Source organism: Caretta caretta, chromosome 1 (assembly GCF_965140235.1).
Source record: "Caretta caretta isolate rCarCar2 chromosome 1, rCarCar1.hap1, whole genome shotgun sequence".
Taxonomy (NCBI): Eukaryota; Metazoa; Chordata; order Testudines; family Cheloniidae; genus Caretta; species Caretta caretta.
The window spans coordinates 344683229-344696707 of record NC_134206.1 but is presented as its reverse complement, the minus strand read 5'-3'; the positions used below and the strand labels follow the sequence as shown (position 1 = coordinate 344696707).

General features: G+C 47.7%; 1 protein-coding gene across 1 annotated transcript; it reads left to right on the top strand.

The window, feature by feature from the left end:
• The first annotated feature begins 2298 nt into the window (after positions 1–2298).
• Positions 2299–5740, top strand: LOC125630866 (endonuclease domain-containing 1 protein). Its single transcript, XM_048837036.2, has 3 exons — positions 2299–2616; positions 3717–4025; positions 5051–5740. Exons 2-3 carry the CDS (start codon positions 3750–3752, stop codon positions 5594–5596), a joined length of 822 nt encoding a protein of 273 aa, XP_048692993.1. The 5' UTR covers positions 2299–2616; positions 3717–3749; the 3' UTR covers positions 5597–5740.
• The last annotated feature ends 7739 nt before the right edge of the window (positions 5741–13479 follow it).

The window sequence follows — 13479 nt, the reverse complement described above, 5'->3', positions numbered from 1 at the left end:
GCACAGCCAAAACGCATAGATAGTTAGGCAAAAAGCCCACTGGCAGAACGTGAAAATAAAGTTCTTAAAACATTAATGTTCTCTGCAAACTTCAAAGAAGGGCAAGCTTCACGGTTATGCTCCAGCTACATTTGGGCCACTCCATACACACAGTTTAACTGGCTGATCAGACCAGGTTGACAATGGTTTTTCCACCAGCCGCCACTTATCCCCACAGCCCCCACAGATATCCCAACAGCCCTGGTATACTTCTGTCACTGCAGCCCGCAATGCCCCGCACTGACCCCCAGCATTCTGGCCCCCACCCAACAACCCCCAAATCCTTATTCCCCCCAGCACCACCCTCACTCACCCCCAATGGCTCACCCTGCAGCCTCCCCACAATAAGCCCCACAGCTCACCAACAGCCTCTCACTGGTGTCCCCTCATCTCAGTGCTCTGTTCCTGTCCTGGGCTAGGGCTGCTCCTCCCGATCTCAGCCATCCAGCTCTGCTCGCTCTCATTGGCCGTGCCGCACTCCCATGGCAAAGGCCACATTTGAGTGGTGTTGCAATGGTGTGCAGCAGATCACAATGCTACTTGCTCACATTTGGCTCAGCCACCCCCTTCTCATGAATAGGCAGGCTATCTGTCCAGTGTTAAGCTGGGCAGTCCTGTTTTTATGTCGTTTGTTCCCTGACCGGTACTCATATAAAACCCGACATGGTTTTGTCTGGTGTCACACACTGAAGATGCCATTTTGAAAAGCGTGCTGCTCTGCCTTCACCAGTGTGACCTTGCACGCAGTGTGTGTGCAAGGTCACACTCATGGGGACAGGGCAGCGTGTGCTTCAAAGTGCATCCTCTGTGCTACATGATCTTGCACACACTGTGCATGCAAGTTCATACTGGCAGGGGTGGGGTGGGGTGCTTGAATGGCATCCTCCGTGTGGCGTGACCTCACACATACCATGCATGTGGGGTCATGCTGGCGGAGGCAGGGTCCTGCAGGCATGATTGGGCCCATGCTATTCTTGGAAGTACTGGAACATCCATTATTCTGGGGATGTCTCAATGGCCACCCTAAGTCATGATAGAGGGGGTGGCTGGGCCAAATTGACGTCTCAAACCTGTGTGCCAGGTGAAGTGCTGGGGCACTGCTCCATTCTGGATTTCAGATGCCAGAGTGGTGCTTCAGACCATTCCAGCTACACTACACCTCTGGGAATATGTTCGTGACCCACACAGAGCCCCAAATTTGGCTCTCTTGTGTCCCTCGCTTCTCAGATTTGCAAAAGAGTGGGACATGCTTTCTCTGATGGTTCAGGCTGGCACACCACTCAGCTGGGGACAACTGTTAGGACAATGAGACTAATCCCCTTGATACTCTTGGGGTGCTGGATAGGACTCTGAGCAGAACTGTGCCAGAACAGTGCCCTGATAAGCCATCGTCTCTCATTCCCCCACTGATCTGAGGCACATGACCTTTGAAACCATCACAGCTTTATGCAGACTGACTCACATAAACAGTACCTATGCCTTTGGAAGTTTTCAAACAGGGGTGGATGAGAGCAAGATGCAATGATAGGATAATTATTGGGATTGTTATTCCGTAAGGATGTGTCTTTCCATTTACTGGGACCCTAAAATAGGCTTGTCCTAACCCTAAGCATCATGTCACTGAAGAACTGCAAGAACTCTAATTCATATCCTGTGAGCACCTCTGGAAGGTCAGGACCTGGACACAGCTGTCAGTTCACACGTTGCTTTGACAAAGTTTGTTGCAGCTGCCACAGCTATGGTAGGACATTTTGTATAATGGAGACAAGTTGTAACAACCTGAGCCTTCACACAGCCATGCTAAAATCAAAGTCCTGGGATTTATTGGTCCCCATTTGTACAAACCACACTTTGCTAATTGGGGGTAATAATTTATTGCCCTATTGATATGTCACCTGCTTTCATCTGGGAAGAATCTAGCCCTATATGGGCAGAGATGATACCAGATCAACTTTATGGTATTTCTTATAACTCTGACAAGATTATCTATGGAGATATTTTTCTGTGGGTTACAGATAGGCCCAGGCCAGTGTTCCAGATCAGAACCCCAAATTTGGACTTGAGGTCTAAACTCAAACCCTTAAACAAGGCCCATCCCACTACATACAAGTACCTATCCTCACCCTTTCTCAACTTAGCAGGCTTTGGAACCCATGCCTAGCGAGTGTCATTCAGTTGAGGGTGAGTCCCTCCATAGGGGTATACCAGGTACAGTTCTGCTGCCCTCTGTTCACACAACAAGGATAACAACCTTTTATTAGTCCTGCCCCAGTAACAAGGAGACTGGGGATCCAACACCAGCCACAAGTGATCATTTGGGCAAGCAATCCCATCATGCTGAGCACCTAGGCAGAGTGGGTGTGTCCATGTAAACCAGATCAGCTTCTGAAGTCTTTTTCCACAGCTCACCACTAGATGTCAGGGGAGAGCTCATTCAGACTCTGCTTACACATATATAAACAGGCTCAGGCTCATAGGCTCAGTCTCCAACAAAAGCTTTTGAAAAATCCCCTACAACTTTAGTGGTGCAAACAGAATCAAGCTGAATGACAAGTTGGTGTGCAGACCTTTCACTCGGTAAGTTGGTTTCTTTTTGAAAAATTATGTTATTTATATCTTTTGTAATCATGAGTTCCCGACCGGAAGATGTTTCAGTTAAAGCCAATCGTTTCTTGAGATAAAAAATGCAAACACGGGGGAGGGAGACTTAATACAGAGACCTGTTTCTGGGACTCTTCCTTCCACCCAAGTGCAATCAGCCCATGAAGATGTTGAAGACAATGGAAAAACAGTGAGCTTTGGATCATGTCCTAAGCTCCCTGGCTGCTGATAGCAGGGAGCAGCTCATATAGATTAGCAGCCATCCAAATATAGTTTGATTATATTATAACATGATTGTTCTAATTACTTGATGCAGAAAGCTTTCGGTTATCATGGTATCTGAAACAGGGGAGTAGGCTACTTGTTTTAATAGCACTTGCTCAGCCCCAATGGTTGAGGTTTTGCAGATCTCAGTGAATTTGGAAGAACAACAGTTTTGGACCAGTTCATCTTACATCATGAGATATGGCTGAAATAGGATAAAATATCCAGATTTTCTGGCAGTGTTGTGGCGATTGTATAGGTTGTTTTCTCCAAGCAACAGAATATCCTCCTGCTAACAGCTAAGGACAGGTAGATGTAGGGTTGGTGGCTGGGAGGTCTACTTTGTTCCAATCATTTTGTGAATGATTGAGCCAAATCCTCCCCTCACATAGAATAACCTTGGGGGAAATGATCCTGAAACTCTGCATATTTCAAATGGCAGAAATCTCCTGTATTTTTCCTTTGGGAACAGGGATTTGCAGCCACAGAGATCGGGGAGAAGTGTGGTTTTCTAACCAGCCAGATGGAGAAATATGGTTACGTCTATGTAGGCAATCAACCTCTTCCTGCCCCTGTTGTAGGAGTGTGAATCAGTCAGAAATGATGGTGCCATTGACTTCCTCCTGAACTCTGTGCTTTAACCCCCTTCTTTGACGGCTCAAGGAGCAGCACTAACTTCCCTGTTAGTTTCCACTTTTTGAGGCAAGGTGGTGGCCATATAGGACAGCTGTTTCCTGGCTAAAGCCTCTCACTCCTCCTCTTGGAGACCATGTTTACACCAAGCTTAAATTCTGTTTACATTTGTTCTCCAGGTACAGAAGAGCCTTTAGCTTTAACTCGTTCCCATGCTGCTGCTGGTGCTGCTGTTCCAGCTTTCTATGCTGGGGAACAGTGAGGTGGTGACATCTTTTGAAAACACATGCCCTCAGTTTTTCTTCCGGGAAACCCCCCCAAATGATGCCATCAAACCTGCCAATCCAGCCCAGATTTGCCAACTTTACAAGAATCAGTATCGCTTTGCTACTTTGTACGACAGGGACCACCGCATTCCAATATACTCTGCGTATGTGTACCAACCTGGTTATGGTAAGCGACCTAATAGCTGGATGGTAGAACCCCAGGTAAGATGCTCTCCTGACTGCCTCTCCATTACAATAGGGTACAATCTTGGACATAAAAAATTGAAATATTGAATAAATCCCAATATATGTACAGACACACACACCTCACCACAGCTGGGCATTCCCTGCCCCATGCTGTAGTGCAGGGTCACATCATTGTGACAAAGATGTGCAGTCACAGAAGGACACTGGGAGCTAGAATTCCTGAGTCCTATTCCTCACTTCTACTGACTTGCTGTGCAACCTAGGGCAGGTCACACCTTGTCCGGGCCCTGCCATCACCCGGTATAGAATGGAGATATTAATGCTTATCTACTTCATAAGGTTATTGTGAGAGTTAATTGACCTTTGTCAAGTGCTTTGGGCTCTTCAGGGAACAGGTGCTGTGGTCATGCAAAGCATTTTTATGATTTACTCTTATTGGAACTCACGAAAACAGTGGTCAAAAATGTACTTAGTTATTGTACTAATGCAATCTCCACGCTGAAATGGAATTATATACTAACCTGGGTGTTTCTGGCTCACAAGGACAGGGTTGAGTCAACTGGCAAATTTGTGGCTTCCCAAGGGGCATTTTTGCAGAGACCTTGGGAGTTGTCAACTCCCTGTAGAGCACTGAGGTGGGATCATCTATTGCTCATCTCAGAATTCCCTCCCATTTTTTTGCATTTTTCTATGAATGAGTTGCCCCAAACTGAACGCAGACTTCTGTGCTCCTCCAGGTCAGGCTAGCTCTGAGCCACATTACTGTGGGCACCATCCAACCCTCAGGAAGAAAGGAAGTTACTCCAAGTGTGGCTCCTCTTTCACACTAGTCATGACTGTGAATGAGGCTGCTAGTGAACTTCCTTCCAGTTCACACACTGGCCACAGGGTACCGAGAAGCAAGAACACAGAGCCCTAGGGAGATCTCTTGCCTAGTGCTACCAATTCCTTTAGACCTCCAAAGGCACCTGCCCTGAGACACTGGCTCTGTTTCTGCTGCACACATGACTGACCCCTTTATTTGTTTTTTGACTTTCAAGCTGATGGGTTCAAATTACCAAAAGGAAATGGCAACTGAATGGATCCTCTTAAATGATATCGGTGTTGACCAGGGACTGCTTAATGAGAGCCAGGCTGTCCTTCGAGATTACAAGAATCTGACTAATTTCAACAGGGGCCACTTGAACCCCAATGGGCACCAACCTGACCCTGACTATAAGGCTGCTACCTTCACCCTGACCAACATTGTGCCACAGTTTATGAACCTCAATAGTGGGAAATGGAACAACTACGAACAAGAAGTAATGATGAGTAGGACTGAAGGGTGTGCTACCATATATGTTGTTGTGGGAGTGGTCCCTGGCAACAATTACATAGCTGGAGGCAGAGTCAATAAGCCCAGCCACATGTGGTCTGCTGCCTGCTGTGAGATTGATAACAATCACAGGAAGTCCTGGGCAGTCATTGCTCTAAATGATCAGAATGCAGTCGAGCTGCTCACTCTGGGTGAGTTAGAGGAGAAGCTGGTTGAACTGTACAGAAAGGAGGAGATCCTTCTGTTTGACAGTGACTGTCCCCGACAATAAACTCCTGACCCCACTCGCACACCTCTCCATATCCCCCTGGAGAAAGGGGTTGGGAGCCTTCACCAATAGCTGCAGTCTCATGACCATTCTACACACCGCATTTAACCCATCCTGTTTGTTTATTAAATGCTTTTACAGATCTCTCTTCCCAAACGAGTCTAAACACTTCTCTACAATCTTCTCCTGTTATGAGAGGAAGCGGTCTGGAAAGGCTGGGGCCATTTTGTTCCTGTCCCATATTACAAGTCATGGGTGGCAGGCTCTTCAGTTGGAAATGTCTATGAGAGATCTCACAGAGATTCCTCTTTATGGTGCTCTCAGGCAAGTGGGCTTTGCGCATGCCCCTGGGGCAAAGCATGAAGGAAGGGTCTGTCTCCCGGTCTGCATTCTTGCCACCCCTGAAGGCAGTGCTATGGGGGAAATGTAATACTCCCCAGCCCACCCACTCCTCCCCCTCACCAAACCAGGGTCCACCCCTTTTCCTAGCATTGGCTTGGACACGCTCTGGCTAGAGCTGGCTGTATTTTTTCAGTGAATAGTCTGCGACTACTTATGCTCAAATAAATTGGTTAGTCTCTAAGGTGCCACAAGTACTCCTTTTCTTTTTGCAAATACAGACTAACATGGCTGTTACTGTGAAGTCTGCGACTGACAGTGAATAATCATTGGGCCAGGGAACCTGAGTGAGACTGATTCTATAGTCTAGTAATCAGAGCACTCACCTAGGATGTGGGAGTTCAAGACTTTGCTTCAATGACTACTCAATTATTTATCAAAAGTGTAATAGCTTCAACAGAGAGAAGCCTATACCAGCATAGCCTCATGTGCTCTTCTGTACTGTGGGAGACCCAAGTGCAATGCCCTTCTTCACATCAGTCAGAACTGAACCTGCATCTCTCCCATTCCGAGCGAGTACCCTGGGCAAAAGGACCTGCAGCTTCCCCCACTCTGCATTTTGTGGTCCACCCTTGCTTTTGTCAAGATACCCAAAATCAAGATAAAAAATTTTGTTAGTCAGGTCAAAATAAGCCATTTTGTTTTGACCTGACTTGAAACTTTTTCAATTCTCCAAAAATTTTGAAGAAAAAAAGTCATTGTCACTTTGACTCTTTGTTTCGGAATTGCCAGCAAATCGAAAAATCCATTATTCACCCATCTCCAACGGTGGCAGGTGTAGGTGAGGCAGGGCTGGTGGTGCTGTAACAGCTCATGCCTTCTGCTTATAGACTGTTTATAGTCCTCTCTATCCTCCGCAGCTGCATCTGCATCAGCCACAACCTGCTTCTAGGCTTAGCTCTCAGCTTTCCAGGATCATTACTTTCTCAGGCTGCCCGCTGCCTGGCTCTCCCTCTGCAGCTAGTTCCCAGATTGCTGTCTCTGGCCTGCAGCTCACACAGTCCTTTGGCTTTTTCCCTCTGTTCTCCACACCCAGATGATAGTTCTTTTCTCTGGCCATTGGGCATTGCAGATGGCTAGATGCTGAACTGAGTCCCTGCCCCTTCCAGAATGACCTGCAGCTCTGTTCTTTCCCTCTAGCTCATGCAGGGCCGGGGAGTGGTGTCTGGTAAAGAGGAAGCAGGTTCGTTGCAAGTCCATAATCACTCCATGTAAAAGAAGAATGGAGTTAGAAGCAGCCCAGGTGATGACATGACAGGTTAAAAAAAAACCTAAGTGGAGATGGAAATGGGAGAGATCACTCAACACAGAAAACACCCAGGTTCAGTTAAGGCTCCCAGATGGATGAATGCGGAGGAGAAAGGTGCGAGGCCCAGATTCTCAAACATATTTAGGGGTCTGTCATGGGCAGTGGATGAAGCTTCCCTTGGGGGATGCTAGCTCCCTGTCCTGTCTCTTCTGCCCATGGCCCACCCACACTGCATCCCTGCTCTGCCCCAGGCCCCGCCCCTGCTCTGCCCCCCCTGCCGCTGCTTGCCGCATCCCTCCTCTCCTCCACACCCCGCTTCCCCTGAAGCCCCCACCATTTGTGCTCGCCACATCCCTCTCCTCCACCCCCCACCCCTGCAAGGTCCCCACCACCCGCAGCGTTCCTCCTCTCCTCCCCACCACGAAGCCCTCACTGCCCGCCACTCACTGTGTCCCTCCTCTTCTGCATCCCTCCCCCGCGAGGCCCCCACCACCCCAGGGACGCGGTGAGCAGCGGGTGGAGGGAGCCACCTGGGGGAGGGGAGTGGAAGAGAGGAGGGACTCAGCCAGTCTGCGGCGGGCGGTGGGGACCTCAGGGAAGGGGCGGAGCAGGGACAGGAAGAGGCGGAGCACAGGCGGGGCCACCACAGCTCAGGCAGCTGACAGCAGGTGATTGGCAGCTGCGCCAAGGGAGGCTTACCGTCCCCTGGCCTATTATCCCCACCACCTATGGTGTCTATCTCCCATTGATTTCAGTGGGAGTTAGGATCTAAATACCTTTGAGTATCTGGGCCTGAGTGGTGGCCAAAGTGGTTAAAGGGAATAGGAAGGTTGCTTCTCTAGGGAGGAAAAAAAGGCACTGAAGAGAAAACAGATACATCAGTAAATAGGGTGGGGGTTGAAATCAATGAAATTTGAAATGTTTCTTTCCAAAATACAGTTCGAATAAATGTTGTTTATAATGGGTGGTGGCATTCAGAAGCCTGAACAGACCCACACAAGACCAAAATAAATGGAGGACACTGGCGGATGCCCTGTGCAGTGAGTTACATGAGGAGCAATTGCAACATCACCGCAATAAGGAGATAGTAACCGTTAATTTCCAAATAGGATGCCAGTCAAATAATTTCCAAATAGGATGCCATGTCATGATGCGTACAGAACACTGCCAACTGATAGCTAGGTAAATAAATGCAGAATACAGCAGACTATGGAAAACCAGGCTTGTCTTACTGTTAGCTTTTATGCCCCACACCTTTTCTCTTTCACCCACCTGCCTGATCTCATGATAAACCCAGATTGTAAACTCTCTAGGGTGAGACTGTATTTTTACTTGATGGTTGTCCAGTGCCTAGCACCAGCAGGCCCTGATCCTCGGTTGTCTCTGTGCTGTTGTAATACAAAGAATAATAATGATAATATTTTCTTTAATTAGTCCTGCTGCTCACTCAGGTGGAAGGAGTCTGATGCTCACAGGGCTGAACTACTGAACTGCTTTTTAAAAGCTATACAAACTACTTAGAAAACCCCACTGAACGGTAACTACCCCTGGAGGAATGCACACTAGGGTACTGAACTGTAGCATCTCCCAGGCCAAGGCCTGTTCCTTGTTGCTCACCACCACAAATTTAAAAAGTTATCAAAGGCCAAGCACTGAAACCTGGACTAAAGAACAGATGAAACCCAGTGATACTGTTTCAGGGAAATGGGGACATCCAAGGGCATCAGCAATAGGAGATGAATGGTTTCACCAGCCACCTCTCTGGTTACTCATGGGCCTTTCCCGTCACACACTCTGTTCTTCCATCCACCTTCTAGAGTGCTCAGAAACCTGCCCCCTCACCTTTGAGAGGCTAGAAACCACAGTCACACTCACAATCCCCCCTCTTCTCTTTACAATGGAAACACCCTCCCTCTTTTTCCAGTGCCACTTGGAATCCCCCACCTATTTGGCTAGTAACCTCTCCTTCCACCGCCTGACACACTCCTCAGAGCCTCAGCCCTGGGAAAGTTCAGACACTCCTCTGGTTATACCTAGAAATGCCCTACTCCCTTTGGTAACGGCATGAAATGCCTGCGACTCCAAAGGAGTGAATGAACCAGTTGTGCCCAGCTCAGGGCATGAACCCCAGCAGTTGCCAGGAGACGTCACATTCCACTGATGCAGGCAGCCCAGCGGCGGGATGCCCCAGTCACAGAGTGCCCTGTGACTGGGCTAATCCCAGTCGATAAAGTGATGCAGCCCATAATGTCCAGTGCGGTGCTGACCCAAATGCCTCTTCGGGGAGCCATGTACGAAGTACCCTGCGTTGCTCAGCGTGGAGTCTGAAAACTCCTGCAGGGAAAGAGCTCTTCCTGCCAAGCGTACACTGGGAACTGCGTCGGAGAAGGAAGGTAATTCCTAGGGGTGTTTCTAAGCCTCCAGTGGGTGACAGGCTGGGCTGGGCAATGGTAGGCAGAGGGCTGTTGCTATTTATTTATACTGAAGGAAAAAATGTTTTAAAAGACTGGGCGCCATGAAGTTATGCCTGTAACTAACCACGTGGTCTCAGTGTGGGTCTACATTGCAGTGGGAGGGGTGGTTGCAGGGAGGGTGGGCATACGGTACCCACACTAGCTTGAATTTATCTGGCTCAGCTAAAAATAGCAATGTAGAGGTGGTGGCACCGACTGCAGTACAGGCTAGACAAGTTTGCCCAGAGCCCTGGGACGGACGGATGTTGCTAGCCCACTCTGCCACCCCTTCACTGCTATTTTTAGCTGCACTAGCTAGATTAAAGGTATGCCTACGCAAGCTGCAATCACACTGCGGATTGCAGCTTAGACATACCCTCTGTCCTGATACCCTCCCCCATTCCCCCCCCCCCCGTTGTTGGTTTCCCTCACTCATTGTGTCTTGTCTTTACGGAGGTCGTCAGCTCTCTGGGACAGGGACTGTTATGTCTGTAAAGCGCTATCACCATGGGACCCTGGTTCTGTTTGGGGCCCTTGGGTGCTAACATAATACAAACCATAGGTAATAATAATGTCAGCCAACCTGCTCCATCTCTGTTCACACTGGAAGCCTCACTACAATGTCTTTTGTGCTCACTCTCATGCTGTGAAACAGAGGCAACACCTTCCATATACAGCCCACAAATAGATCTTTACCTAATCCACTTACTCCTTCACAGATGCCTGCCTCCTCTGTTTGTGTGTGTGGACAAGTAAGAGGTTGTCATTGAGAGGGTTGGTCTTGGGGAGGAGGGGTACGGGAGTTGGAGTCAGATAGAAGTCAGATCTCCTATTTATTTGGTCCCTATCTAAAATGTCTCCAAAGTATTTAAAACTATATGTTTCTGTTCTATTCCTGGTTCTGCCATAGACTTCCAATGTGAGCTAGAGCAAGCCATTTCATCTCTCTGTGCCTCAGTTTCCCATCTATAAAATAGGGATAGCAATTCTTCCTTACTTCAAGGGGCTGCCATGGGGATAAATCTGTGAATGTCTCTGAGGTGCTCAGATACTGCTGTCACGAGTACCGCAGAAAAGCCTGTAACTGGAACAGGAAAATGTTACTCATTGCAGTGTGTACTTCTCCATTGCCTTCACTGATAGTGACACATGGGTTAGTTGGGAGCCCAGGAGAAGCCTGTCTCCAACCCCAGCAGACCCCGTCCAAACCAGAAAGTCCTTCCTCTCAGGAGAAGCAACCTGAGCCACCGGAGACTCCAGGAGGGCATTACCCAACCTTCTGCAAACTGGACAAGGGCCTCCTTCCCCTTGGGGAAGAAAAAGAGACTTTAGGAGTGGGGCAAGATCCAGCACACCCCATACTAGAAACCCTCCCGACTCTGCAGGGATGCAGCGGGAGCCAGCAAAACTTTCCGGGGAGGTTGTAGGAAAGCTGACAAAGGTTCTGTCCGTTGCCCAGCACACCCTGCAACTGACCAGATAGCCCTTCCCAGTCTGCAGTGCAAGTGGTTGGGGCAGTCAAGGGACTCTGAGGAGGGGCCGGAGAAGCAATGAGGGAGTGAATCATTTTGCTTGTACATTGTAACCCTTTCAGCCAGTGCTTTTCTGGTTTGCCCATTGTGATTGTAAGCTCTTGGGTGCAGTGACCTGTCCTATCCTGTGTCTGTGTGGTGCGAAGATCACATATGGATGCCTTATTATCGTTATTTTACTGTGTTAATATTTAATCATACCCTTGAAATGATTAGATGCACCAGTGCTTATGGGTACTATATCAAGCAACATCACAGAGTATCTTATATTTAGTCTCTATGTTCTAATTCATTCATTCAAAGTAGATCAGAGAAGGGGAAAAGGGAGCTTTCTTCTCAGCTACCCCGAAGGTTAACCTGGCTTACCTGTGCTGAGTTGCATTACATACGTTGTGAAAGCCTAAAGAAACTCTGCCACTTTCTACCCTCTCAGGCCTTTGTCTTTTCTCTTCTGAAAGTCTTGATACCTGGGCAATTCTTAATTAGTAATAATTCATAATTATTCATAATTTAGGTGCTTTCTTCGCTACAAGGGTCTCTGCTCCTCTGCCTGCCATTTGCCTCTTTGGATTTCCCCCAACTTCAGTTGCAGGTAGACATGTTCTGAGTCTGATTTTTCATTTTATTTGATGCTTTGCTGCACCCACACCTGGGCTGAAATTGCACGTAGCAGGTACTGAGCGTACATTGCATTGTGTTCTCTGCAGATATTACTGAAACCTTTCTCCACTTACGTCAGAAGAGCTGAGACAAATGCTCAGAGTGCTTTAGAAAGACACAGTTCTATAAGCAGTTTTGTAAAAGCATTTAATAAATGAAGCAGGATAGACTGAACAAAGCATGTGTAGTAAAAGTGCAGCTAACAGGAAAGGTTCCCAACCCCCGCTCTTCCCGGGAATATGGGAAGGTAGGTGTATGTGGTCAGGAGTCTAAATTCAGGGGCCTGTCAAACAGAGACATTGTTGTTTGCAGTGTTGAGGTAGCCGTGTTGGGCCCAGCATATTAGAGAGACAAGGTGGGTGAGGTAAGAAAAGACATTTAAACAGAGAGGTGTCATACTGACTGTCCAGCACAATGAGCTTCTCTGATTGCTGACCCAGAGTGACGTGCTGTGCTGTTCAGCAAAAACTGCCCCAAAGTTCACAGGTGTATTGTTACTACAACAAACTGCAAACCAGATACGACTGGGCCTATTCACTCTGTCGTCAGATATTGTTGCCAGGTCCCCCACAAGGAATATGCTGTAACAGTCTGCAGCATTGTTCTTCATTATTTCTTCCTTGTATTATTTTCCATTCTCCATTGTTGGGTTGCTGATTCTGTGGCAATGTTGGTCAGGGTGAAAGCAGCAATCTTACTACCCAGGTTGACTTGGCAGTGACTGAGGTTCAAGTGTTCTGTGTCATAAATACCGAGATTCTTGCAGGACAGTCTGGCTTTCATTAAGTGACTTTCTCTGGACATGCACGTTATTTAAGAATCCCCATTCTATTTGCATTTCATTGCACAGGATTTCAGACCCACAAGCTTGAAAGTTGGAGCAACATAAATGTTTAGTTACATTACATATAGGGGAGAAATGGAACATATGACCCAGGGCACCAGCCTGTTGGGATCTAATGGTAGGATTTGACATGCTGTAGGAGTGCAAGTCCCAGTGGTTTTCAATAGGATTTATACTTCCAAGTCACATGGTTGCTTTTGAAAATCTGACCCTAAAGGAACTAACAACCCACCTCCCCCATTTTGAACACACTGTAATCTTGAGGTATTGGAAAGATGCTAGCAAAACAGGGAAGCTTGAAATATATGTTTTCTCTCTTACCTATTCAGCCAAGCATCTGACACACAATGAAATCTCTTGCTTAACAAATTAAAAAATAAGTCATTGATGATAGTTCTTTGAATTTCTGCAGGACCTTCCATCTGAGGTTCTTGCAGCACTTGACAGAACTTAAAGAGTTAAATGGAGTACCATGGTCAAGACTCAACACATTAAGACTATGTCTACGCTACACACCACTGCTAGCAGCATGGAGGGTATGTGTAGCTACACGCTGCAGGCCATAGCCATAGTGCGCGTTGTAGCTACATATGCCAGTGAAAGGCTCGTGGAGGGGGAAGGCAGCAAAGAAAAGCTTCAGCAGCTCTCCACTGAAGAAAGGACCCTTTACCTGCTGCTTCCCCTACCAGAGCCTTTCCCCACTGCTGGAATCTTTTCCTACCATGGGGAAAGGCTCTGGCAGTTGGGAG